Source organism: Cherax quadricarinatus, unplaced genomic scaffold (assembly GCF_038502225.1).
Source record: "Cherax quadricarinatus isolate ZL_2023a unplaced genomic scaffold, ASM3850222v1 Contig2583, whole genome shotgun sequence".
Classification (NCBI taxonomy): Eukaryota; Metazoa; Arthropoda; class Malacostraca; order Decapoda; family Parastacidae; genus Cherax; species Cherax quadricarinatus.
Window position 1 is genome coordinate 21,197 of NW_027197609.1, and position 27,798 is coordinate 48,994.

The window sequence follows — 27,798 nt, forward strand, 5'->3', positions numbered from 1 at the left end:
TAGTCGGACTTGAGTCCTGGAAATGGGAAGTACAATGCCTGCACTTTAAAGGAGGGGTTTGGGATATTGGCAGTTTGGAGGGATATGTTGTGTATCTTTATACGTATATGCTTCTAAACTGTTGTATTCTGAGCACCTCTGCAAAAGCAGTGATAATGTGTGAGTGTGGTGAAAGTGTTGAATGATGATGAAAGTATTTTCTTTTTGGGGATTTTCTTTCTTTTTTGGGTCACCCTGCCTCGGTGGGAGACGACCGACTTGTTGAAAAAAAAAAAAAAAAATATATATATGTATATATATATATATATATATATATATATATATATATATATATAGGGTGTTAAATTATGGGGAATCAAATTCAAAATGGGAATTGACACAGTTACTTTTTGCTGATGATACTGTGCTTATGGGAGATTCTAAAGAAAAATTGCAAAGGTTAGTGGATGAGTTTGGGAATGTGTGTAAAGGTAGAAAGTTGAAAGTGAACATAGAAAAGAGTAAGGTGATGAGGGTATCAAATGATTTAGATAAAGAAAAATTGGATATCAAATTGGGGAGGAGGAGTATGGAAGAAGTGAATGTTTTCAGATACTTGGGAGTTGACGTGTCGGCGGATGGATTTATGAAGGATGAGGTTAATCATAGAATTGATGAGGGAAAAAAGGTGAGTGGTGCGTTGAGGTATATGTGGAGTCAAAAAACGTTATCTATGGAGGCAAAGAAGGGAATGTATGAAAGTATAGTAGTACCAACACTCTTATATGGGTGTGAAGCTTGGGTGGTAAATGCAGCAGCGAGGAGACGGTTGGAGGCAGTGGAGATGTCCTGTTTAAGGGCAATGTGTGGTGTAAATATTATGCAGAAAATTCGGAGTGTGGAAATTAGGAGAAGGTGTGGAGTTAATAAAAGTATTAGTCAGAGGGCAGAAGAGGGGTTGTTGAGGTGGTTTGGTCATTTAGAGAGAATGGATCAAAGTAGAATGACATGGAAAGCATATAAATCTATAGGGGAAGGAAGGCGGGGTAGGGGTCGTCCTCGAAAGGGTTGGAGAGAGGGGGTAAAGGAGGTTTTGTGGGTAAGGGGCTTGGACTTCCAGCAAGCGTGCGTGAGCGTGTTAGATAGGAGTGAATGGAGACGAATGGTACTTGGGACCTGACGATCTGTTGGAGTGTGAGCAGGGTAATATTTAGTGAAGGGATTCAGGGAAACCGGTTATTTTCATATAGTCGGACTTGAGTCCTGGAAATGGGAAGTACAATGCCTGCACTTTAAAGGAGGGGTTTGGGATATTGGCAGTTTGGAGGAATATGTTGTGTATCTTTATATGGGATATGCTTCTAGACTGTTGTATTCTGAGCACCTCTGCAAAAACAGTGATAATGTGCGAGTGTGGTGAAAGTGTTGAATGATGATGAAAGTATTTTCTTTTTGGGGATTTTCTTTCTTTTTTTTGGGTCACCCTGCCTCGGTGGGAGACGGCCGACTTGTTGAAAAAAAAAAAAAAAAAAACGTTATCTATGGAGGCAAAGAAGGGAATGTATGAAAGTATAGTAGTACCAACACTCTTATATGGGTGTGAAGCTTGGGTGGTAAATGCAGCAGCGAGGAGACGGTTGGAGGCAGTGGAGATGTCCTGTTTAAGGGCAATGTGTGGTGTAAATATTATGCAGAAAATTCGGAGTGTGGAAATTAGGAGAAGGTGTGGAGTTAATAAAAGTATTAGTCAGAGGGCAGAAGAGGGGTTGTTGAGGTGGTTTGGTCATTTAGAGAGAATGGATCAAAGTAGAATGACATGGAAAGCATATAAATCTATAGGGGAAGGAAGGCGGGGTAGGGGTCGTCCTCGAAAGGGTTGGAGAGAGGGGGTAAAGGAGGTTTTGTGGGCAAGGGGCTTGGACTTCCAGCAAGCGTGCGTGAGCGTGTTAGATAGGAGTGAATGGAGACGAATGGTACTTGGGACCTGACGATCTGTTGGAGTGTGAGCAGGGTAATATTTAGTGAAGGGATTCAGGGAAACCGGTTATTTTCATATAGTCGGACTTGAGTCCTGGAAATGGGAAGTACAATGCCTGCACTTTAAAGGAGGGGTTTGGGATATTGGCAGTTTGGAGGGATATGTTGTGTATCTTTATATGTGTATGCTTCTAGACTGTTGTATTCTGAGCACCTCTGCAAAAACAGTGATAATGTGCGAGTGTGGTGAAAGTGTTGAATGATGATGAAAGTATTTTCTTTTTGGGGATTTTCTTTCTTTTTTGGGTCACCCTGCCTCGGTGGGAGACGGCCGACTTGTTGAAAAAAAAAAAAAAAAAAAAAAAAAAACCATATATATATATATATATATATATATATATATATATATATATATATATATATATATATATCGTGTGTGTTTATTTTTTTTTTTTTTTCAAGTCGGCCATCTCCCATAATATATATATATACATATACACACAGAAATTCATATGCATAACCTTACTAGAGTATACATATTTAGATTTTGCTGCATATTTTGCATACACTGAGGTAGAAGTGGCTAGGTTTATGGAATGTTTATACCTTTTTGAACTGCATAGCGACCAAAATACATCTAGTTATTACGTTTATGGAGAAGAATGGGGTAATTACACAGCACCTGGGGAGCTGGTATTCAGACTATATTCAAAGAATTGGAATGCAGGTTCAATTTCTTAAATGAAGAACCCTTGACCAGCATCAAGGAACCTCCCTTGAAGGGATGAAACTTTAAAGGCGTCTCCTGTCTACTCCAAAACTTGCTCCACAGTCTTTATAAGTTGTGTATAATGATGCAGAAAACACTTAGGGATAATTAAAATATTCTTATACTATTTTTTATTGCTAAGAAATCTTATAAGAGAGGCAAGGATGGATACTTAATGGAACGGCAGTTAATGGATGTGCTGTTAGGAACACTGGTGATCTTTTTATTTATTCATGAATGTCAACACATATTATAATACTTTAGTATAATTTATGAACTGCATTGTATGATTATAAATTATTAACAATTCTTCATAGTTACAAAAAATACATGGAAACACGTAAAATAGTTGTAATGAGCCTGGAAAAAAAATCTTGATAAATGTTTTAAAGTATACTGGTTTCTTTTGGTTTATCTTTACAATGAATGCAGTCCTAATTATCACACAAGTCATTATAGTGGCACACATAAAAGTCAGTAACCATAAGCTAATTTTGCTTTTAATATCAACAGAAATAACTCTCCTGATTTCTATGAATAGTTTATTAAGCATCAACTTCTTAAAATGTTGACATTAATCTTATCCACAGACTGAAGCAATCAGCAGGTGATGTCTCATTATAAAAATATGTAAATACTGTACTTTTTAATGAATACTTTGAGTTACTGGTAAAATAAACAAATTAAATGTGATATATTTTGTAGAGTAATATGTATATAACTGAAACTAAACAGTTTGCTCTTGGTACAAAAACATTAACACTTTTACCAGTATTTATCAAAATGTTGCAAAAATAAGTTTTTTAAATCCATTTCATGGCATTTAAATTATAATCATCAAAGAGTACAATGGACTAATCTAAGTACTGTACTTAGGTTAATGAACAATGATGATATATGTCAGCCTTCACATCCAGGAACAAAACACTTGTGTCCTGCTAAATAAGAAAATAATGAAGAACAGTTTTATCATTTATTGTACTGAATGTGATAAAGCAAGAATTACTTGTGAAAGGGTTATGTAGCACTCTGTGCACTAAATTTCTGTTCCAACTGAATGCCACATTAGAACACAGTTATTTAGTTCTATAAAACACAAATGCCACATTGTATATGCAATAAAATGATTAACGTACTGGCAAAAGAAATAAACCTAAATATGTACTGTATTACAACTTAACCACTGTGATACAATAAACACTAAAATTGAAAAAACACTAATGGCAGTGGAAGCAACTGCTACATTTCTTTAAGCATTACAAGAGGTCTCACCTTACAAACAAGTTGAATTCCTGCTGCCTCACCTTACAAATGAGTTTGTACAATACTGTTATTATATTTAAAAATGCTAAATTTAGCTGTATAGGACATACAGTGCTACAGGTAGTTGTACAAAAAAGACAATAGTACAAAAGACATTCATGTTCCACACACTTGTACTACATACAGATTGACCAATGTAAAAATGTATATAGTTCTCAAGTGCCCCATTCGTAAGTGTAGACGTTTATAAGTTTGGGCATTTGTAAGTCGGTTACCTCCTGTATATCCATTCTGTACATGAGGACTCTAGAATCTTGAGTGCTCATGACATCTAGAGTCTAGATGACGAAAATAAAATATGCTTTAGTATTTAAATAAAAAAAAAAAAAGCAGAAATGCATTCAGTACTTCATGTGACGACAAGACAATAAATGAATGAAAATACAAATAAAAATGTTGAAGAACCAATGAGACAGTTTAGGAAAGAAAGTTTAACATCTATTATCCTGAGATGAATTTTAATGACAGATTTTAATTAAATATTTCATGATCACTATCATCAAAGTAACTATGCAGAAGAGAATGGATTCCTGTTTTATTACACAAAATAAAACAGTGATACTCAGTATATAATGACTAAATAATTATTTATTGAACTCTTATGCTGACTAGAAAAAACAAAATGCAAAGTAACATTACACAACTACAGTATCACAATATAGTATTCATCCAATAAATTTAGGTATACAGGTACTGTATAAGCTTACTGTATACTTTGGCAAGATAGAATACAGTATACTGTACAACTAAAGGCAAATACAGCATAATACTTTGGACATGTGAAAACAAATTACTAAATGCTTTCTAACATTATTTAACATGTAATGCAAATTATATTTGATGTGAATATTATTTATTACCTGCTTAGAAATAGATGCTAAATATGTATGTACTGAAAAAAAATACATAAATTTCTGGAATCACTATACTGTATAGTATATAGCTGAAAATAATGGAATGACTTCGTAGCATTGTTAAAGCAATGACACACGCACCCCACACACAGCAAGATCACATTACTGTCTAATAATGTTTTATATTAGTCATTGTAAATTGCCTTTTCAATATGAGTTACTAAGAGATTTTTGTGTGTGTACTCATTTACTTGTACTGGTAAGGACAGGGTTCCAGCTCTTTATCTCTGGAGTCAGTTCTTACTATGGTAATTCCTTCCTTGGTGCATATCACTTGCTCACACTGAAGTTCCTTCTTATAGTTTTCACATATACTGGTTTTTAGCTTGCAATTGCATCCCCTCGTCCTGGTGCATCCACGAGCGAACAATTTATTTACTACCCTGTCACTGCTGTACCTCTGAATCATCTGTAGTGGCCATATTACCTGTTACTTTCATTATGCTGCATATTTCAATGAAGATAATGTTTTTGTGGGTGTCTTGCAATAGGTCTGGTATTTTGTTTACCCCAGGTCTTTCTTTCTGACACTGGCAGTTGTCTCTTACTCAGTTATCATAACACTAGTGTCCTCTCCTTTCATCTTCATCACTTTGCATTTATTATAGGTAGAACTGAGCACTTATTTATTTGATCATTTTTACAATCTGTCCATATCATCTTGCATCTTTTTTTGCAATTCTATTCTATCTGTATTTTTTCACATAAGCTTTGTCATTCAAAAACAAGAACATGTAAGAATTTTTATGCCTTAGCAGATCACTGATGTATATCAAGAACAATATAAAACAGAGAATTTATCCTTGGAAATTCTTTGAGTGTTACTTTCCATTCTTTCGTCTCTCTCACTTTGGCAGATTTCTTGTTGCAGGTGTTATTTTATCCAACATTGTATCATTCCTGATATCCGTATTTTTCAGTTTGTAAATTAGCTGTATGTGAATCACTATGTTGAATACCTCTGACAGTCCAGGAAATACAGTCAGCCCACCGTTCCCCGATTTGTTTTATTGCCATGCACTCTCCTTCTCTGAACGAATACTACAGACCTGTTGTGACTCCCATCTTCTCCAGGTGGGCTACTCAGAATTTTTCTTACGTTTTTTTTTTTTTTTTAGTTGGGGTGTGAGAAAAGTCACATTTAGGAACGAATTCTGGGAAACTAATTAACCAAATCTGAGTCCTGGTGGGAAGTACAGTGCCTGTAATCTGAAGGAGGGGTGAGGATACAATTTTGATAGTCATTTGAATTATGCTATCTGCATTCATCTGGTAAAGCAGATATTAAATGAATGATGGTGAAGGGTTCTTTTTTGGGGAAGGGAGAAGGGTAAGGGAAGCACCCGAAAATGATGGAAGACGCCTGATGTGGTAAAAAAACTTGTCTATAGTTCAAGAATCTCTACCAGTCTCTTGAATATTGGCTCAACATTTTTAGTTTTCCATCTTCCTCCATACATTCCAGTGTGTGTGTGTGTGTGTTTGTGTAAGACAATATATGTACTTCAGTTTACAGTAAAACAACATTGAACATATTTCAGTATAAAGTAACATTACAGCACATATTATAAAGGCCTTTTACAATCACTTTCTCTTCATCTTACAATGTGTGGGCACAGATAATTACCTAGCAGCATAATTTATTTAATACCCCATGCATTACGCATCATAAGGTCAAAGTACGCATCTTGATCAATTGAAGCACTAATTCCGGAGTAATAGTCGTAGAACTCTTCCTTGGTCAGCTAAAATAAAGAAAGAAAACAGCTATTACAGATGATGCAAATGTAAGTGAGCATCTGCTATCATAAAGGGAAGACCATAAATACTTTCCCATTAAAGCTTAATCATAGTGTAATGAAGATAATAATAATTATATTCAGGAGGAAGCACCAATATCATAGTCCAAATATTGAACAAGAACTAATGCAAATAATTTAATATGATTTACAAAATAAACTCTTAGTATCAACACAAGATACATGTGCACTGAGAGGTGAATGTCTCTGTGTATATATAGCGAGAGTCTACTTTAATCCTTAATTTAGGGATTAAGAGATTAAGTATTTTTGACTATTGGTAAACAGGTTATATGCTGCCTTAATTAATGCCCCTAGTGTAGACAAGAGGTTTTAAACCCCATTAATCAATTAGTATAAGCAGCATAATGTATACACTGAGAAGTGTCTCACAGTAAACATACACTCAGGTTATATATACTGAGGGCTTACTCTCATCCTTAATTTAGGGATTAAAGTTATTTTTGATTGGTGAACAGATTACATGTACTGTAGTCTTAATCGCCCTTGTGTTCTAGACAGACTAAGCCCAACCAATCAACCAACCAACACTAACAAGTTTTCCATTACCCACCTTTCCATCAACAGAAGTATTATTTTCAAACTTCTTGATTACAGTCTCCAGGATTTGCTCTTCTGTCATCTCTCCAGACTGATACTTAGGGTGTTTCTGCACGGAATACACTCCCTTCAGATCTTCCAATGTTACTACCCCATCGTCTGTTTTGTCTAGCTTGTCAAAAGCCATATCTACTAACTTCTTTCTTCTTTCATTCATTTTTGGCTGTTTTGAATAATAAAAATATGTTAGTACAACATTCAAAATGCATTCTACAGATGTTACGCTAAAATTTCTACGTAAATGTTTTTATCGTATATTTTTAAAATGTCACTAGAATTGTATGTGAAATATTTTGTCTGAAATTGTAACCTATGGCCCAGTGCTAGAATTTGGCTTGCAACTAAAGTAATGCAGGCTTTATTCCTGGGAGGGCAAAACATATAGCCATATCTCATAAGTTATGCAAAACAAGGCAGAATAGATACTTAAATAGTTTTGCTTATACGTATAAGGCACTCATAACCTTAAGTAACATTACCAAAAAATTTTGCCAACTAGGGACTTTATCAATACAAGAGACAGAATAACCAGAAAATACATAGTAGTGACTAGCAAGGTCAACTATACCTGGAGTTTACCTGGAGAGAGTTCCGGGGGTCAATGCCCCCGCGGCCCGGTCTGTGACCAGGCCTTCTGGTGGATCAGAGCCTGATCAACCAGGCTGTTACTGCTGGCTGCACGCAAACCAACGTACGAGCCACAGCCCGGCTGATCAGGAACCGACTTTAGGTGCTTGTCCAGTGCCAGCTTGAAGACTGCCAGGGGTCTGTTGGTAATCCCCCTTATGTATGCTGGGAGGCAGTTGAACAGTCTCGGGCCCCTGACACTTATTGTATGGTCTCTTAACGTGCTAGTGACACCCCTGCTTTTCATTGGGGGGATGTTGCATCGTCTGCCAAGTCTTTTGCTTTCGTAGTGAGTGATTTTCGTGTGCAAGTTCGGTACTAGTCCCTCTAGGATTTTCCAGGTGTATATAATCATGTATCTCTCCCGCCTGCGTTCCAGGGAATACAGGTTCAGGAACCTCAAGCGCTCCCAGTAATTGAGGTGTTTTATCTCCGTTATGCGCGCCGTGAAGGTTCTCTGTACATTTTCTAGGTCAGCAATTTCACCTGCCTTGAAAGGTGCTGTTAGTGTGCAGCAATATTCCAGCCTAGATAGAACAAGTGACCTGAAGAGTGTCATCATGGGCTTGGCATCCCTCGTTTTGAAGGTTCTCATTATCCATCCTGTCATTTTTCTAGCAGATGCGATCGATACAATGTTATGGTCCTTGAAGGTGAGATCCTCCGACATGATCACTCCCAGGTCTTTGACGTTGGTGTTTCGCTCTATTTTGTGGCCAGAATTTGTTTTGTACTCTGATGAAGATTTAATTTCCTCGTGTTTACCATATCTGAGTAATTGAAATTTCTCATCGTTGAACTTCATATTGTTTTCTGCAGCCCACTGAAAGATTTGGTTGATGTCCGCCTGGAGCCTTGCAGTGTCTGCAATGGAAGACACTGTCATGCAGATTCGGGTGTCATCTGCAAAGGAAGACACGGTGCTGTGGCTGACATCCTTGTCTATGTCAGATATGAGGATGAGGAACAAGATGGGAGCGAGTACTGTGCCTTGTGGAACAGAGCTTTTCACCGTAGCTGCCTCGGACTTTACTCTGTTGACTACTACTCTCTGTGTTCTGTTAGTGAGGAAATTATAGATCCATCGACCGACTTTTCCTGTTATTCCTTTAGCACGCATTTTGTGCGCTATTACGCCATGGTCACACTTGTCGAAGGCTTTTGCAAAGTCTGTATATATTACATCTGCATTCTTTTTGTCTTCTAGTGCATCTAGGACCTTGTCGTAGTGATCCAATAGTTGAGACAGACAGGAGCGACCTGTTCTAAACCCATGTTGCCCTGGGTTGTGTAACTGATGGGTTTCTAGATGGGTGGTGATCTTGCTTCTTAGGACTCTTTCAAAGATTTTTATGATATGGGATGTTAGTGCTATCGGTCTGTAGTTCTTTGCTGTTGCTTTACTGCCCCCTTTGTGGAGTGGGGCTATGTCTGTTGTTTTTAGTAACTGTGGGACGACCCCCGTGTCCATGCTCCCTCTCCATAGGATGGTAAAGGCTCGTGATAGGGGCTTCTTGCAGTTCTTGATGAACACGGAGTTCCATGAGTCTGGCCCTGGGGCAGAGTGCATGGGCATGTCATTTATCGCCTGTTCGAAGTCATTTGGCGTCAGGATAACATCAGATAGGCTTGTGTTAACCAAATTCTGTGGCTCTCTCATAAAAAATTAATTTTGATCTTCGACTCTCAGTCTGGTTAGTGGCTTGCTAAAAACTGAGTCATATTGGGACTTGAGTAGCTCACTCATTTCCTTGCTGTCATCTGTGTAGGACCCATCTTGTTTAAGTAAGGGCCCAATACTGGACGTTGTTCTCGACTTTGATTTGGCATAGGAGAAGAAATACTTTGGGTTTCTTTCGATTTCATTTATGGCTTTTAGTTCTTCCCGCGATTCCTGACTCCTATAAGATTCCTTTAGCTTAAGTTCGATGTTTGCTATTTCTCTGACCAGTGTCTCCCTACGCCGCTCTGTTATTCTTTTCCGTCGCCTGTAAAGGGAGCGCCTGTCTCTTTCTATTTTACATCTACTCCTCCTTTTTCTTAGAGGAATAAGTCTTGTGCAAGGAGAGGGGTACAAAATAGTTAATGATGCTACCTGACAGCTGTGTCCTGAAGGGTTAAAATTAATTTAGCTAAAATTCTCAAAATGCTGAAGTGCTCCATGGTCTGTGCAAATCAGAGCACCTATTATGAGCCACTTTATTGTTGAAGAGGATCATAAAACATACCAGCGATTTGTCTAGTTCATGGGTGTTAATGATCCGCAGAGCACGTCTAAACTATTGATGAAATGAGAAAGGAAAGTGTAATTCAGAGAGGATCCGGTGAATGTAGTCTCATTCCTCAGGGCATTCAGGGCTACATGTCCTGTAAGCCCTCAGACAAAATCAGTGACAACTCTGCGTTTTGTCTTGCTGTCATAGTCCTAGTGGAAGTACAATATATTCTTTTTAATTGGTTTCTGGTACATTTTGAAAGACAGCTTATTGCACAGTCGACACGGGCATGTCGAGGACGTGAAGTGGGTGGGTGGGTGATGTTGAAGATTCTTGGTACTATGAGGAGGATATCGTGCACATGCCACAACCATGTCACATTATTGGTAATGAAGGTTGTCATTTTTTCTGCCTCCACATACTCCATATACAAGTTAGTCACTACTGAACTAATGGGGAATCCCACTGTCATGCCAAAGCATTGCCTGTACTGAATTACCAATATTGAAATCTCCAAGGAGGTGCTGACAAGCTTACCCGAGAAACCCCAACTATTGATTATGAGGCATGATATTAAACACGTAGATGCACACACACACAGTCTCGACCCCTGCAACCACAATTAGGTGAGTACAGCTATGACTCGACCCCTGCAACCACAATTAGGTGAGTACAGCTATGACTCGACCCCTGCAACCACAATTAGGTGAGTACAGCTATGACTCGACCCCTGCAACCACAATTAGGTGAGTACTGACACACATTACATGCAAAACAACTACTGTGGAAAAATAGTGAACTTCCAAGTGCTTTCGTGATTTCTCACAATATCAAGAAACTGTAAAAATAATAGAATAGCAGAAGGTTTATAAGGCCGAGACGAGATAACACCTCACATTCAACATCTGACACCTCACCCGTCGGGCGGTGTCGAGGGATACCGTACCACTCCACCTTCAACATAGTTACTAAGCTTACCCTTATGGCTACAAGGAATTCTTCATAATTGACAGTGCCTTCGTTATCCTTATCAAACGCCTGGAAAAGCTGTTCTGTCTCCTCATCACTGAGTCGGAGACCAGTTTCCCTGATGCCCTTGCTAAACTCTTCCATATTCAGGTTGTGAGAGCCATCATCATCCATCCTACGGAACACTCTGAAAAATAGATCAGTATAAACCGTAAGTTTAAGTACAACACAAACCAGTATGAGAAGTGCAGGTTCAAGGACAACACGGACCAATATGAGGACAGGTTCAAGGACAACATAGACCAGTATGAGAAGTACAGGTTCAGCAATATTTTAAGTTATACTCTCCTGTAATTAACTCCGAGTACATATTTGAAAAAGAGGCTCAGTGGCATCGTTTTATGACATACTAATGTAATTAACTTAAGATTTTCAAGAAAGGCACACAAAAGATGTGTGTGGGTGTAGCAAGAAGACGAACTAATAATATAAGATAAACTAATCTTTATTCTCATCAAGTACATATGGTTTTACAGTCTGTAATTATTGTACACTTACACAATTGTTGCAATAATCACAGTTTCAGGCACCAATTATAACCAAAAATAACACACCATTTCGGTGTAAATTATTTCCACTGTGGTTCTCGTTAAAATGAGGTGAAAAGAAAACGAGAAAAGATACGTCAAGCAATATTAACTTCATAAGTTACTTGTTTGTTGTAGGATAAACTGAAAGGAAGTCCTCCATGTCGGTAGGCCATAAAACATTACAAAACAGACGACAGCTGCACAGTTGTTAAATACATACATATATAATAATCCTAGGACGGCTAATTCCCTCTATGATCACCAACATTCTAGAAATAAGAGAAACATAAGAATAAAAATCTAAAGTATAACTAATCCATACACTGCATGACTCATAATGTCATATTCAATGATATTTAAGTTTGGCTTTGTTTACCTATGACAATTTAGTTTTGAAGAGCAATATTAACAGAAACAAAATACAAGTAATTATTTTCAAAATAATTACAGACAAGTGAGGGACAATGCAGGCATAAGAGAAACATTTTACAAAGGCCACATTACTCTCAGCATTTAAAGCAAAATTTAATCTAATAGCTTTATACATACGTATTTCATACATTCAGAAATCTTTCAACACACCGGCCGTATCCCACCGAGGCAGGGTGGCCCAAAAAGAAAAACGAAAGTTTCTATTTATAAATTTAGTAATGTATAAAGGAGAAGGGGTTACTAGCCCCTTGCTCCCGGCATTTTAGTCGCCTCTTACGACACGCATGGCTTACGGAGGAAGAATTCTGTTCTACTTCCCCACGGAGAGAAGAGGAAATAAGAACAAGAACTAGTAAGAAAATAGAAGAAAAAACAAAGGGGTGGGTATATATATGCTTGTACAAGCATGTGTAGTGTGACCTAAGTGTAAGTAGAAGTAACAAGACGTACCTGAAGTCTTGCATGTTTATGAGACAGAAAAGTCACCAGCAATCCTACCATCATGAAAACAATTACAGGCTTCCGTTTTATACTCACTTGGCAGGACGGTAGTGCCTCCTGGGTGGTTGCTCTCTACCAACCTACTACCTAGACATTCAGAAATATAAATACAAAAATCGAAAGCTGACTCTCCAGTTCCTCAGGCACTCTGATGGGGGTTGAGCGCTTCTCCCCCTGAATATAATAAAATTAATAATAATAATGGTAATGCTAGTAAGGGGGTGGGATACTTACTTGCCCATGCCCAAGATGCCAGCAGCACCGCGGCTCAGGCAGAGCAGCCTCAACTTCTCGACGGGGTCAGTGGTCTGAGAGATCTTCCTACGTGCGACCGCCATCATGTCCTCCTCGTTCCTAGTGGAAGCTGTCCTCGGCCGGTTTGCCATACCGTTGCTGCAGAAAGAATGTAACTGTGAATTATACTAAACAAAACGTTAAACCTGTGCGGGGTCATTCACTGCAAGATGTGGAGGAGGTTCTGCTCTTTGTCTACTAATATGACCTAGTCACATGCATCAAGAATGTATTACTGCCCCACAAAAGACCACAACAGCAATACTGTGATACTAGAAGCACTATTAATAAAGGCTTACACCAGTACCCTATAATTTAATAAGCCTCGCCCTATATTAATGACATATTTCTTTCGTCCTTTTTTTTTAACAGATCTACCTTACACTGTGTCACATCACAGAAGTGTCGAAAAGATATTACAAGATTTTTCGCAGAGTTGTACAACAGAATAAATATGTGCTACAACTACTGCATATTAAAAAAAAAAAAAACTTTACGATAACCTAAATAGTGAAGACTACACAACACGAGATTAGCTAAATTTTAAAAGGTAAGTAAAACTGGATAATTACATAGTCTACAAACCACGGAACGGGTGGGGTTTGAACCCATGGCGAGTGAGCCGTAAAACTCCGTGCCAGTGAGTAAACCACTGGGCCAAGAGTTTTACCATTCACTCGCTATGGGGTTCAAATCCCACCCGTTCCGTGGTTTGGAATCTTGTTATTACGAGTTTGTGAGTCTTGATAACTCTTAGTGAAACTGACCCCAAGTCTGCTAAAAGTGCTATTACCATCATATAGTTTAACTTTACTGTAAAATTATCAAGATATTGAGTTAAGATATAACGATAAATCATAAAATAATGAGTTGTATAATATATGCACTGGTTCAAACTGTTTCAAAATGACACTGTACAAGATTGTTATAATATATTGCTCTGGAGACAGGACAAGTGTCTCCTGGCACAGGTATTGGTCGTGCAGATGACCCGTTATTAATAGGAATTACACTGTACACGAGGGACAACGGTTGCTGTCATGGTAACTCAATGGAAAAATAATCGTACTGCCATAATAATACTGTAACACTATACTGTAGTAGTGGAATAAACGTCACTAAACATTTGTATCTATATTTAAGATCCTATTAATACTGTGTGTTAGACCCTTAAAAATAAAAATTATCAATTATTAATACAATAATATAACATAGTCTAAGTTTTGACCTAAATACTATGCACCATACTGTACGTAGTATTTCGGCTCATATGTATGAGCCTTCACATTATTTTATGTTTTATACAGTAATTATGATATAAAGATTTGTATTTGTATGGGCAAATTATATGAAGGGGTAAAGAGTGGTGCTCCATGGTGTGTGGCAAATGGTAAAGGAGGCTGGCTTTCCATGGTGTATGGTACTACGTATATGGTAATGAGTGGTGTTCCATGGTGTGTGACACATGGTAATGTGTGGCAGTCCATGTTGTGGAAGATTTGAGTACATTTGTGTTTGTAAATAATAATAACGAATATAATATATGCAAGAATAAACACCAGCTATTAGAAAAATGCTGAGTATTGCAGTTTTACTGAGGAGGGTCTTAACCTGATTAACCGCATACAAGATTTTTAACTAGTAGTTATCTGTGAAAAAATGCCCTGACATAACTGGGAAAGTGGGGAGATGGATCTTCAACTTCCTAACAAATCGAACACAAAGAGTAGTGGTCAACAGAGTTAAATCGGAGGCTGCCATAGTGAAGAGCTCTGTTCCACAAGGCACAGTACTCGTCCCCATCTTATTCCTTATCCTCATATCAGACATAGACAGAGATATACACCACAGCACCGTATCATCCTTTGCGGATGATACTAGGATCTGCATGAGGCTGTCATCTGCTGAGGACGCGGTTAACCTCCAAGAAGATATAAACAAAGTTTTCCAGTGGGCAACGGTAAACAATATGATGTTCAATGAGGACAAATTCCAACTACTCCGTTATGGAAAACTGGAAGAGATAATAACTAGAACAGAGTATACTACAGACTCTGGCCATACAATAGAGCGGGAAAATAATGTAAGGGACCTGGGAGTAGTAATGTCTGAGGATCTCACTTTCAAGGATCACAACAGTGCCACGATCGCACATGCAAAGAAAATGATAGGATGGATAATGAGAACGTTCAAAACAAGAGATGCCAAGCCAATGATGATCCTTTTCAAATCACTTGTTCTCTCTAGGCTGAAATACTGCTGTACATTAACATCTCCATTCAAAGCAGGTGAAATCGCAGATCTAGAGAGTGTACAGAGATCCTTTACTGCACGTATAAGTTCTGTCAAGCACCTTAACTACTGGGAACGCTTTGAAGCACTTGACTTGTTCTCGTTGGAACGCAGGAGGGAGAGATATATCATAATCTACACTTGGAAAATCCTGGAAGGAATGGTCCCAAATCTGCACACAGAAACAGAAATACAAATAGCTAGAGCTTCATTTAAGGTTATTAATAGAATTTTCAAGAGGTTGCTAGTAGAATTGCAGTAAATCAACCATTCAAATCATTATGAAGCCCTGTGTAGTCTGTGGTCAGTCAAACAAACGGGCTTCCACATGGATAAATTGTCATTTTTGTGGAAATTGGTGTCACAAGCAGTATTAAAACAGAGAAGTGTTTTTGGGTATGCTCAAATGAGGAAAATCTGTGGACTAAAATCACAAGGGTATTAAAAGAGGACAACATCAAAGCTGCTTTCATAGAAAACCTGGAAGCTTTCTACAACAGATGGGAACATAAAAAGTCTGGGCTGAATGGTACTGCCCTTGATACTGGCCATGTAGTCACAAACTGTAAGGCTGGAGGTGATGTCCTGGTAGTCAGTAAATGTGGGGCTGATAGTGCTGTCCTGGGAGACAGTAATGGTGAAGCTGGAGGTGCTGTCCTGGGAGACAGTAATGGTGAAGCTGGAGGTGCTGTCCTGGGAGACAGAAATGGTGAAGCTGGAGATACTGTCCTGGGAGACAGTAATGGTGAAGCTGGAGATTTTGTCCAGGTAGTCGGGAATTATACGCAGGAAGGAATACATATAAATGACCTCATAGGGGACAGGAGCCATAGTAGGGAAACAAGTGTAGTCAAAGATAAGATAAAACCAATATTGCAAACTAGAAATACCGCAGGAAATAGCAAACAAGAGGACTCCAATAGCAATAGTGAGGATAAATTACCAAAAACAACTGGTGGGAGCTCCATTGTTGGTGCTAGGGAGGATAGAAGTAAGACAGGGAAACATGCACCAACAGGGAATACAGTCACAGAAACCCAAGGCAAGCGGAAACCAAGCCTGTGCACATACTATGCACTTGGTATCTGCTGGCATGGGAAATCTGGAAAAACAGATGGGACATGCAACTATGACCACCCTAGAAAATGCCATGCCCATATGACAACAGGAAAATGCAAACTCCCTTCCTGTAAGCTTTTTCACCCTGAAATGTGTACCTCTTCAGTACAGGAAAGACTGTGCTATAACTTAAATTGCCAGGCATACCATCTAAAGGGGACAAAAAGATACAAAACATCCAGGCCATGGGAAAACCTGGGTAGCCACAGCCACTCAAGAGGGAGAGGTTTTTTAGTGCCAGGAAGGAAAAAAAACTGGCAGGAAATGGCAGAAATCGTACACCAAATCCAGTCATTCCTGGAGTGGAACCACAGTCGATGGCCTCCACTCCAAACCAACAGATACAGATACTAATGCCGGAAAAAAAATCCCCCCCCAGTACCAACAATACCACCAGTCCGATAACATTCTTCTTTGCAAATATACAGGGTCTAAAGCCAGCAACAAACAACAAAATACCTTTCATCCGTGGACTGCTTGCAGAGGCAAAGGCAATGTTCGCGGCTTTCACTGAGACCCACATAAAGGATCACTTGGACAACGAAATATGGATCCCAGGTTACAACCTATACAGATGTGACAGAGTGAACAGGCAAAAGGGGGGGGTTGGCCTGTACATTGCAGAGTCACTTGTTTGCACAGAACTGCTTAATGCCTCAAATGACGTAGTGGAAGTTTTAGCAGTAAAGGTCGAGAACCAAAACCTAGTCATTGTGGTAGTCTACAAGCCTCCGGATGCAACATCCCAGCAATTCCAGGAACAGCTGTTAAAAATTGACCACTGTCTGGAAAATCTTCCAGCTCCTGCACCCAACATCTTGCTCCTGGGGGATTTCAACTTAAGGCACCTAAAATGGAGGAATATAGCAAATAATATTGTTGCAGTAATAACACCAGGAGGCAGCTCTGATGAAAACTCACACTCACACGAGCTTTTAAATCTCTGCACAAAATTCAATTTAAACCAGCAAATAATAGAGCCTACTAGACTGGAGAATACACTAGACCTCATCTTCACTAACAATGATGATCTGATAAGAAATGTCACCATATCAAAAACAATATACTCAGATCACAACATAATTGAGGTTCAGACATGTATGCGTGGAGCCCCAGACCGACAAAATGAGACTAGTCACGAGGGAGCATTCACCAAATTCAACTTCAATAACAAAAACATAAAGTGGGACCAAGTAAACCAAGTCCTAACCGATATAAGCTGGGAAGATATACTAAGCAACACAGACCCAAACTTATGCCTAGAACAGATTAACTCGGTGGCACTCGATGTATGCACAAGGCTTATTCCTCTAAGAAAAAGGAGGAGTAGATGTAAAATAGAAAGAGACAGGCGCTCCCTTTACAGGCGACGGAAAAGAATAACAGAGCGGCTAAAAGAGGTCAATATATCTGAAATGCGCAGGGAGACACTGGTCAGAGAAATAGCAAGCATCGAACTTAAGCTAAAAGAATCCTTTAGGAGTCAGGAATCGCGGGAAGAACTAAAAGCCATAAATGAAATCGAAAGAAACCCAAAGTATTTCTTCTCCTATGCCAAATCAAAATCGAGAACAACGTCCAGTATTGGGCCCCTACTTAAACAAGATGGGTCCTACACAGATGACAGCAAGGAAATGAGTGAGCTACTCAAGTCCCAATATGACTCAGTTTTTAGCAAGCCGCTAACCAGACTGAGAGTCGAAGATCAAAATGAATTTTTTATGAGAGAGCCACAAAATTTGATTAACACAAGCCTATCCGATGTTATCCTGACGCCAAATGACTTCGAACAGGCGATAAATGACATGCCCATGCACTCTGCCCCAGGGCCAGACTCATGGAACTCTGTGTTCATCAAGAACTGCAAGAAGCCCCTATCACGAGCCTTTTCCATCCTATGGAGAGGGAGCATGGACACGGGGGTCGTCCCTCAGTTACTAAAAACAACAGACATAGCCCCACTCCACAAAGGGGGCAGTAAAGCAACAGCAAAGAACTACAGACCAATAGCACTAACATCCCATATCATAAAAATCTTTGAAAGGGTCCTAAGAAGCAAGATCACCACCCATCTAGAAACCCATCAGTTACACAACCCAGGGCAACATGGGTTTAGAACAGGTCGCTCCTGTCTGTCTCAACTACTGGATCACTACGACAAGGTCCTAAATGCACTAGAAGACAAAAAGAATGCAGATGTAATATATACAGACTTTGCAAAAGCCTTCGACAAGTGTGACCATGGCGTAATAGCGCACAAAATGCGCGCTAAAGGAATAACAGGAAAAGTCGGTCGATGGATCTATAATTTCCTCACTAACAGAACACAGAGAGTAGTCGTCAACAGAGTAAAGTCCGAGGCAGCTACGGTGAAAAGCTCTGTTCCACAAGGCACAGTACTAGCTCCCATCTTGTTCCTCATCCTCATATCCGACATAGACAAGGATGTCAGCCACAGCACCGTGTCTTCCTTTGCAGATGACACCCGAATCTGCATGACAGTGTCTTCCATTGCAGACACTGCAAGGCTCCAGGCGGACATCAACCAAATCTTTCAGTGGGCTGCAGAAAACAATATGAAGTTCAACGATGAGAAATTTCAATTACTCAGATATGGTAAACATGAGGAAATTAAATCTTCATCAGAGTACAAAACAAATTCTGGCCACAAAATAGAGCGAAACACCAACGTCAAAGACCTGGGAGTGATTATGTCGGAGGATCTCACCTTCAAGGACCATAACATTGTATCAATCGCATCTGCTAGAAAAATGACAGGATGGATAATGAGAACCTTCAAAACTAGGGAGGCCAAGCCCATGATGACACTCTTCAGGTCACTTGTTCTATCTAGGCTGGAATATTGCTGCACTCTAACAGCACCTTTCAAGGCAGGTGAAATTGCCGACCTAGAAAATGTACAGAGAACTTTCACGGCGCGCATAACGGAGATAAAACACCTCAATTACTGGGAGCGCTTGAGGTTTCTAAACCTGTATTCCCTGGAACGCAGGAGGGAGAGATACATGATTATATACACCTGGAAAATCCTAGAGGGACTAGTACCGAACTTGCACACGAAAATCACTCACTACGAAAGCAAAAGACTTGGCAGACGATGCACCATCCCCCCAATGAAAAGCAGGGGTGTCACTAGCACGTTAAGAGACCATACAATAAGTGTCAGGGGCCCGAGACTGTTCAACTGCCTCCCAGCACACATAAGGGGGATTACCAACAGACCCCTGGCAGTCTTCAAGCTGGCACTGGACAAGCACCTAAAGTCAGTTCCTGATCAGCCGGGCTGTGGCTCGTACGTTGGTTTGCGTGCAGCCAGCAGCAACAGCCTGGTTGATCAGGCGCTGATCCACCAGGAGGCCTGGTCACAGACCGGGCCGCGGGGGCGTTGACCCCCGAAACTCTCTCCAGGTCAACAGCCTCCCATCAAGCATTAGGGGAATTGCCAATAAACCCCTGGCTGCATTCAAGAGAGAGCTGGACAGATACCTAAAGTCAGTGCCGGATCAGCCAGGCTGTGGCTCGTACGTTGGACTGCGTGCGGCCAGCAGCAACAGCCTTGTTGAACAGGCTCTGATCCATCGGGAGGCCTGGTCATGGACCGGGCCGCGGGGGCGTTGATCCCCGGAATAACCTCCAGGTAACCAGGTACATGTCATGTGCCGCCAATCTACGTTAATAAACGATCAATGGCTGGGGGTATACGTTAACCAGCTGGTAAAGTTCACGAGAATCATTTCACGACAAGATCAATGCTCCCCACTTTAGAATGCTAATCTGTTTGGTAACTTCGACCTCGTCCAGGTGGCATAACCCTTATGATGGACACTAAAGTTGTATCAGCTAGGCACTCTTGACGATGTTAGATAGGTACACCTTGGGTATGTGTTAGCTAGTAACTCTTAGGGATGTATTAGCTACGTACTCTTGAGGTACCGAACACGCCATACAGCTGGGAAATATTGGACTGGAACTAAAGTGACTCCTAGCTCAGTGAAAGAGAGCTTCATTCACTCACAACCGATTAGACACGGGTTCAATCCCTGGGTGAGGCGAAACGTACTGGTAAGTCTCCTTATACTTACTACCCCTGTGCACCTTGCATTATTGAAAGACCTAAGAGTTACTACCCCTGTGCACCTTGCATTATTGAAAGACCTAAGAGTTACTACCCCTGTGCACCTTGCATTATTGAAAGACCTAAGAGTTAGTCAGGTACTGCGGGTCCCATCCTAGGGGAAAAAAAACTATAGGATTGCTCTTGAAATAAGCCACATTTCTTGGGTCATCAACTCTCGGGAGTTGTTTCTTCACGAGACAATTAAGGGAAAACAAAATTGTTTTCAAGGTCGCGGTGAAAATATTAATTTTCAAAATTACATGGTATCATCTGGTTTATAAAAAACGGATCTAAATTTTCAATTGTGTTCAATGACCCATGCAGCTTTAGCGCTTTTTTATGAATATAATAATAATGTGTTTTATCGGCAAAACAGCTTATTTGCTTTTAAACGGTATAATAATTAGAGAAAGATTTATTACTAAATATATATGCTATCTTAGCATTTCCCGATCCTTATATTTGGCACTTACCAACATAAATTCAGAAAACCCTTTATCACTATTTATTCAATTTATCCAAGTCTTCTTGTATGGATTTACAGTAATTTTTAGTGCTTATTTTGCATATGATTCCTGCGTCATTAAAAAACAAAAAGGCACAATACCATGACTAGAACAATACACGAATAACGTCATCGTAAGTTCTTCTCTCCTATCTGCGGGTTATTTGTGCGTCATTAACATAGTCATATAGATTTTTGTTCTTTCCGGCAAGGCATTATATGGATTAGAAACATTACCAACATTTGTGTGGGTTAGAGGTAGGGATGAGGTGGCTCACCCAGGTCGCGTGAGATACCTCACACACTAACACACGCCATGCCAAGTTACTTCTGATGTTTCCACGTATCACTACTCATTGTGCATGCCTTAACACCAGACAGTTTGTTGGGGTATCAGTCTTATGGAACGGCCTTGCTCATATGATCAGAATAGTCAGTGGCGACTTTTTTTTTTTTTTCCCTGGTGGCAGTTTGGATATCAATAATACAAAAATTTATAGTCATTTCTTGCGGGGTTTCTGATGGTAGAATTTTATTCTGTTAAGTGACTTGGCTTAATATACCCATGTAATATTTCCACAACTATAGCCATGAAGGTCTGGGTTTTTAAGTTTTTAGTTTAATATGTTTATTATGCACCCCATACCCATCCTGTGGGCGGTAGTCAAAAGATTACAGAGGTACATAATTGGTCCAGGGACTGGACTCGAAAGTTTTGATAGCTGAGCAAGTTACAGAGGTAATGAATTCACATGAAGGTCTGGGAAGCAAGTAATTTCAATTGCAGTTCAACACCACCTTGATTGCATGTACGGTCGACCGAAACTAAAATATGATATTGTGTCCAAAGTTAATAAAAAAAAAGTGGACAAGTCAGAAACGGTACAGAGACGAACTACTGAGTTGCTTCCCCGATCACCCCCTCCCCCTCAAAAAAATGTATTTCGGTGACGGTGAGAACTGAGAGTATCCACGTATTGCATAACCTCACTCTTTTCTACGTCAATGCAAGCAAAAAATATTAGTGCAGAGTGCTGATTAAGTTTCTAATGCAATTATACATGAGCATTGAAGATTTAAAGTTAATATCCCATTTTATTCAATAAAAATGGCAAATTAGAAAATTCACTGCCCAAAACTTATTCCGACTCCATCAAGAAGCATGAGCTTTGAAGATAAACTGAAGAAACATTCTCCTGTTATCTCAGAAAGATCAGTATCTTGAAATGCACCAGCATATTAAGTTTAAAGCCACTCAGAATTTGCTTTATTGAGTAACCAACGATGAAAGATGAATGAAGCCAACTGGATGAGGCACTCAGAAATAACCTCAGGAAAACAAATATTTCAATTGTCCCAGTTTATTCGATAAAAATAAAATCAAACCAGAACAAAAACAGCCCAAAAGTAATCCAAACTTTTCTGTAAGTGACATTTACTAGTATATAATGTTTAAGTATGAAAGTAATTACGTAAGTTTTATTAAAAAAGAAGACATAACGTACATTTCTTTTATAGTTGTTTTGAGGAACATATGTTACACAAATAACCCGCACATAGGAGAGAGGAGCTTACGACGACGTTTCGGTCCGACTTGGACCATTTACAAAGTCACACTAACCAGAAGTAACGAACGAACGAACGATAGTACAGGTAAGATCCCAAATGGGATGAGCGGGGAAGACGGGACAGACGAAGAATAGTGCTGGAGAGAAGTGTTCTTTAGTCGTAGAAATAGAGCCAGGGCTTAACCCAGCAGCGAAGGCGATCGTGGGACAGATATTGAGAAGAGAAATTCAGGCTCTTCTACTGGGACTCCGCTAGAGAGGAGTGTAGAACTGAGCCATGTCTTAACCCTAAGCTAAGGCGAAAGCGGGTCAGAGAATGGTACCTGTCAGAGAATCCAAGGTTATTTGTAAATAGGGTTAGGAGCAGGATCATACAAGGAGTAGAAAAGGTTGTGTTGGTTTGTGGATCTGCGAATGTCTTCGTCAAGGAGAGAGGTCCAGTAATCGTGTCGTGTCTCAAGTTTGTCTAACTGTCACTGAGCGTCTTCCAGTACAGATTCAGCGCAGATGTCTAATTGGGCATGGAGAGACTCGCTTGTGGCGAAGTCTTCCCATCTGACATCAAGCACCCAGCGCAGCGCCTTGTTCTGGACACGCTGCAGTTTAAGTTCGTTCGTTTAAGCTGCAAGAGAGAGGGCTAGAGGAGAGGAAGTTATCAGAGGACGTATTAGGGATTTGTAGAGGTGTAGTTTGGTGCGTTGGGAGGCATGTTTCAGCTTGTAGAGGCCCGTAAGGGCCTTACTAGCTATTGCATGTCTTGAGTGAATGTGTCCGTGTAAGCGAAGGTAGTCAAGATTAACGCCAAGGACAGTGACAAATTGTGTGATGGGAGTGTAAGTGCGGGTGTCAGCTGTTTTGAGCTCGACAGGTAATGGAGGATCACGTTTCCTATAGTTAAAATATGTAATGCTGGATTTAGCTGCATTGGTTTTGATCCTACATTTTTGTTCCCAGAAAGCTATCCTGTCGACCTCATTTTGTGTTTTGTGTATGAGTGTATCTATATTGGTGTGAGTGATAAGTTGTGTAATGTCGTCTGCATAGGCTAGTGTGATGGAGTTGTGGTATACAGGTGTTGGAATGTCATGTCCCTTCCTCCCCGCTCACCCCACCGGAGTCCCAACAGAAGAGCCTGAATTTCTCTTCTCAATATCTGTCCCACGATCGCCTTCGCTGCTGGGTTAAGCCCTGGCTCTATTTCTACGACTAAGAACACTCCTCTCCAGCGCTATTCTTCGTCTGTCGTCTTCCCCACTCATCCCATTTGGGATCTTACCTGTACTATCGTTCGTTACTTCTGGTTAGTGTGACTTTGTAAATGGTCCAAGTCGGACCGAAACGTCGTCGTAAGCTCCTCTCTTCTATGTGCGAGTTATTTGTGTATCGTTCCAGTCACGGTATTGTGCCTTTTTTTGTTATTTAGGAACATATGTTAAGTAAACATAAACGTATTTTACATAGATTTAACCTATGATAACCCAATTAAGTCAAACAGTGTGATTTATTTGTGATCAGAAAAAACATTCTCCAGTCATTTCACAGAAGCCAATTTGATTAATAAAACTGACACGTTAAATCTTACACAACCGAAATTCAAGGCGAAGGTTCCTTTGATGTAAACACAGCACTAAATGCTTAAAGCTGACCAGAAGAGACATTTTTTCAGTTATTACACAGAATACAACAAAATTTACACCGACACAGACTAAACCCAAGAAACGTTTCATCCATTTCATAAGATGCCTTAAAGATTGATGCTGTTCACTATTGTTTTATTTTAATCAGGGAAAGCGCTAAACCAGTAGGGACCATACAGTTGCAATGAGAGACATTCAGATACGATGTAAGGAAGGAGTAAGTCTAGTTCTCTGGATCAAGAGCCCCTGATCAGCATCCAAGGCAGAACAATGCAATAATGTAAAATAATAAGTACTTTGGAGTTGCAAAACGACACATATACACCAGTAACAACCTTCCGAGTAGGATGTATCAGTATTGGAATTTTGAAGCTCACCAGAGGTTTTCTCCAGTATTCCACCGAAACAAAATCTAGGAATAACCTATGTAACATTGTTCATAGGGCAGCCAGATATGCACATAGTCCCATGAATCTTGCCTTAGGGCAAGATTCATGGGGAAAATTTAAAATTTGAATCCTATCGAATAAGGCGTTCTCAAGTGGTAAGGGAAAATAGTGGACACATTAGAGTCATTCTCCAGTTAAGACACGAATCCCAATGATTTCCAATTTTTTTCTATTAACTATTTTACTACAACATCAAACTTTCCAGCACACAAACAAAACTTAACTGGTACTATTCTGCCCGTTTTGCCTGCACATAAAACTTAATTGGTATTGTTCTGCCCGTTTTGCCTGCAGACAAAACTTAATTGGTACTATATGACCGTAAGATGCATGAACCATTAAATGTTGAAGCCGTTCAGAAGTAAACCAAAAATTTATACAAATAAAATTCACACTATTACACATAAAATTGCGATGAGGGAAACTCATCGCCACTGATTTTGGAAGTTATCTGAGACATTCCAGGAGGATGGAGATGGGTTCAAAAACTGGTCATGGGGCACGCCAACATGCCAAGAATTTGGCCCTAGTTACCGTACACAAATGTTGATTTTTTTAAGCCGATTGGATAAGACGTCCTCGAGTTATTAGTGAAGCAAAATGGAAAAGTAGAAGATAAGGAAAAAAATCAGGAAAGTCTCAGAGGCACCTTTTTGGGGATACTGAATTACATTCTAAGTCCGCTGTGTGTTAATTTATTGAACTTAAATCTGCAAACTATTTAAAAAATGTAAATGTTCTCAATTTCTACAATGGTTGCATTGATCATATATTATTATTTTTTTTAGTATAGAGCGGTGATATAAACATTTATGTTAGGATAGGCCAAAGACGTTGTAAAACATCACGTCGCTACATTCTTTTTTCCAGTATTCCAGATTAGATCGGAATTTCATAATGACTCCTAATATCATGTCTGGTGTATTAATTATACAGCTCACTCTAGATTATTTAGTTTGATTCATTTCAAGGTAGGGAGAGTGGCGGACCTCACGCTCCTCGGGCAGATACTGAAGGCTACAAGTTGGTATAATTACCTGAGTTTGCAGGGGGGTGGGGGAGGGCTAGCTCTTGGTCCCGCCTCTTAACTATGGACTGAATTATGTGCAAATACCCACTGTATCTCCTTTTGTGGTTGTTCCGCTCTCCACACTGGCTTCTTTACTGCCACTTAACATTCGATCACCATTTCCGTCTACACAAAGCAATACAGTGAAGAACTTTATCTATAATGTCATGAATCATTAATAGCGATCAATCAAACATTTATTTTTGTTTCAGAATTGGTATGATGTCTCAATAAATAAGCATCTTTATTTTCCATATACACCCCAATGTTAATTAAATTATGCTGTTCGCTGTTTTGTGTAATTACACCAGAGCCATATCACCCTAATATCTCACTAAGTTTTCTTTTTTTTTTTCATGGTCTTGTGCAAGTTATCGTCAGCGCTTGCTAGAAAACCCTCCTGGTGTTATTATAGATTTTGAAGTTTCTCGTTGGAGGACGAATCTAATGTATACTTGTCACGGAAGGTGTATTACCAGCTGGGTTCTGACAGCAGACGTGGGGTGACTTCCATCTTACAGCCTTGTTCATCACAATTTTTTTCGTTCGTTTCATCCCCAGTAGCTGTTCGAAATATCTGTAGCCTCTTATCATCTATAGTAATAACTTCACCAGCTTGTTTCCAATTTGTTATGTTACAAAACCCAACTGGCTTGACGATATTTTATCAATCCTCTTGCTGTAGTCTTCATTTTTGTCAACTTTTATGTGTACAGGCTACGAACTGATATATTACCTCCACTCATTTCAAAGTCTTACCGCTAGCTACAGATGTTAAACCACCCCTCAGGATGTGATCACAACAGTCGCCTAGCAAGGGTAACAACTGTTGTGATAGCATCCTCATATTAATATCCCTCATGTGTATATTCTTAATGTTTATGTCATTCATGTATATATCTCTCATGTATATATTTCTAATGTTTATGTCTCTCATGTTTATATTCTTCATGTATATATCTCAACTGCAAGTATTTCGTTCAACTGGGACACAATACCATGCCTCTGGCAATTCCCATGTGACCCACAAATTGGAAATACAAAAACAAACTGTACTGGGCAGAAACGTTTTCCACTATTTATAACGTGATACGAACAGTTACTGATCACAGCAGTGAGTGAATGATCATTCCTGTTTGCAGGTGGTTGCTAGGAGGGTCGTGGGATTAATTTTGTTCACCCTGGTGATGGGTAACCAACCATAGCTACACCCTCACTCAAGAGAGAGCAATTTTAACGGTCTATTATGTAACGGTTTTATGCAGTCTTATAAGTCAGAAATTGGTAAAGAGGGAAGTTCCCAGTCAGCGATGGCCTGGGGCAACGAGGACCTCAATTTTAATACAATAGGATGTATTTAGTTTTTACTAAATCATAATAAATACTACACAAGTAACCCATCATGTGCGGTGGGTGTCTGGTAAATATTACGCACTAACCTTGGAAAAATTTCCTACAGATAAGGCTTGCTGCACAATACTGTTGTACTATTTTGTTAGAAACTTAAGTCGAGTCAAATTATTTTATTAAAATCATGTGTCTCGTCCAAGAGTTCTGCGTGAAGTATAAGCTATGTGAGGTAGCAGGTGGTAGAATGTAATCACCTTTGTCAGGAAATGGTGCTGCACCAGGCAAGCTGCAGTACCTATACTTTTGCTATAACAATAAGAAATCACAAAAGATAATGGAAACTCACGTCGTCGTCGGCAGTCCTTGCACTACATTTTATGGAAAATTTTCTAGGGTGCTTACCTGTATGTACCTCAACATTATATACATACCAGTAATCTCATTGGGAGACAATCATATTGTTTACCGTAGTCACCCCGTGTAGACATGTGAGAAAACTTAACCACCCCTGGTCGCACCAAGTGGTCCCCTCGACCTCACAATCTTATCCATATCTATCCGAGACCAGTATGGATTGGGTAGCACCCACAAGTACGGTGCTACTAATTAATTGTGGACTGTATAGATTATATTAGTTTAACTGAATGAAGGGGGGGGGGG

The 27,798-nt window shown here is 39.6% G+C and overlaps 1 protein-coding gene across 1 annotated transcript; it reads right to left on the reverse strand.

Annotated features, from left to right (window-relative positions):
- Positions 1-2,841: 2,841 nt before the first annotated feature.
- Positions 2,842-13,109, reverse strand: LOC128689797 (crustacean calcium-binding protein 23). The gene is made up of 4 exons (XM_053778277.2): positions 12,952-13,109; positions 11,204-11,381; positions 7,336-7,545; positions 2,842-6,707 (listed from the first exon to the last, which is right to left on the reverse strand). The coding sequence occupies exons 1-4, from the start codon at positions 13,101-13,103 to the stop codon at positions 6,603-6,605; spliced, it is 645 nt and encodes a 214-aa protein (XP_053634252.1). The 5' UTR covers positions 13,104-13,109; the 3' UTR covers positions 2,842-6,602.
- Between the last annotated feature and the right edge of the window lie 14,689 nt (positions 13,110-27,798).

Coding starts and splice junctions, on each gene's coding strand:
- LOC128689797 (XM_053778277.2), bottom strand. CDS start 13,103: ATGGCAAACCGGCCGAGGACAGCTTCCACTAGGAACGAGGAGGACATG. Junction 11,382..12,951: donor GGCATCTTGGGCATGGGCAA/GTAAGTATCCCA, acceptor TCTATTTTTCAG/AGTGTTCCGTAGGATGGATG. Junction 7,546..11,203: donor AATTCCTTGTAGCCATAAGG/GTAAGCTTAGTA, acceptor TATTCAAAACAG/CCAAAAATGAATGAAAGAAG.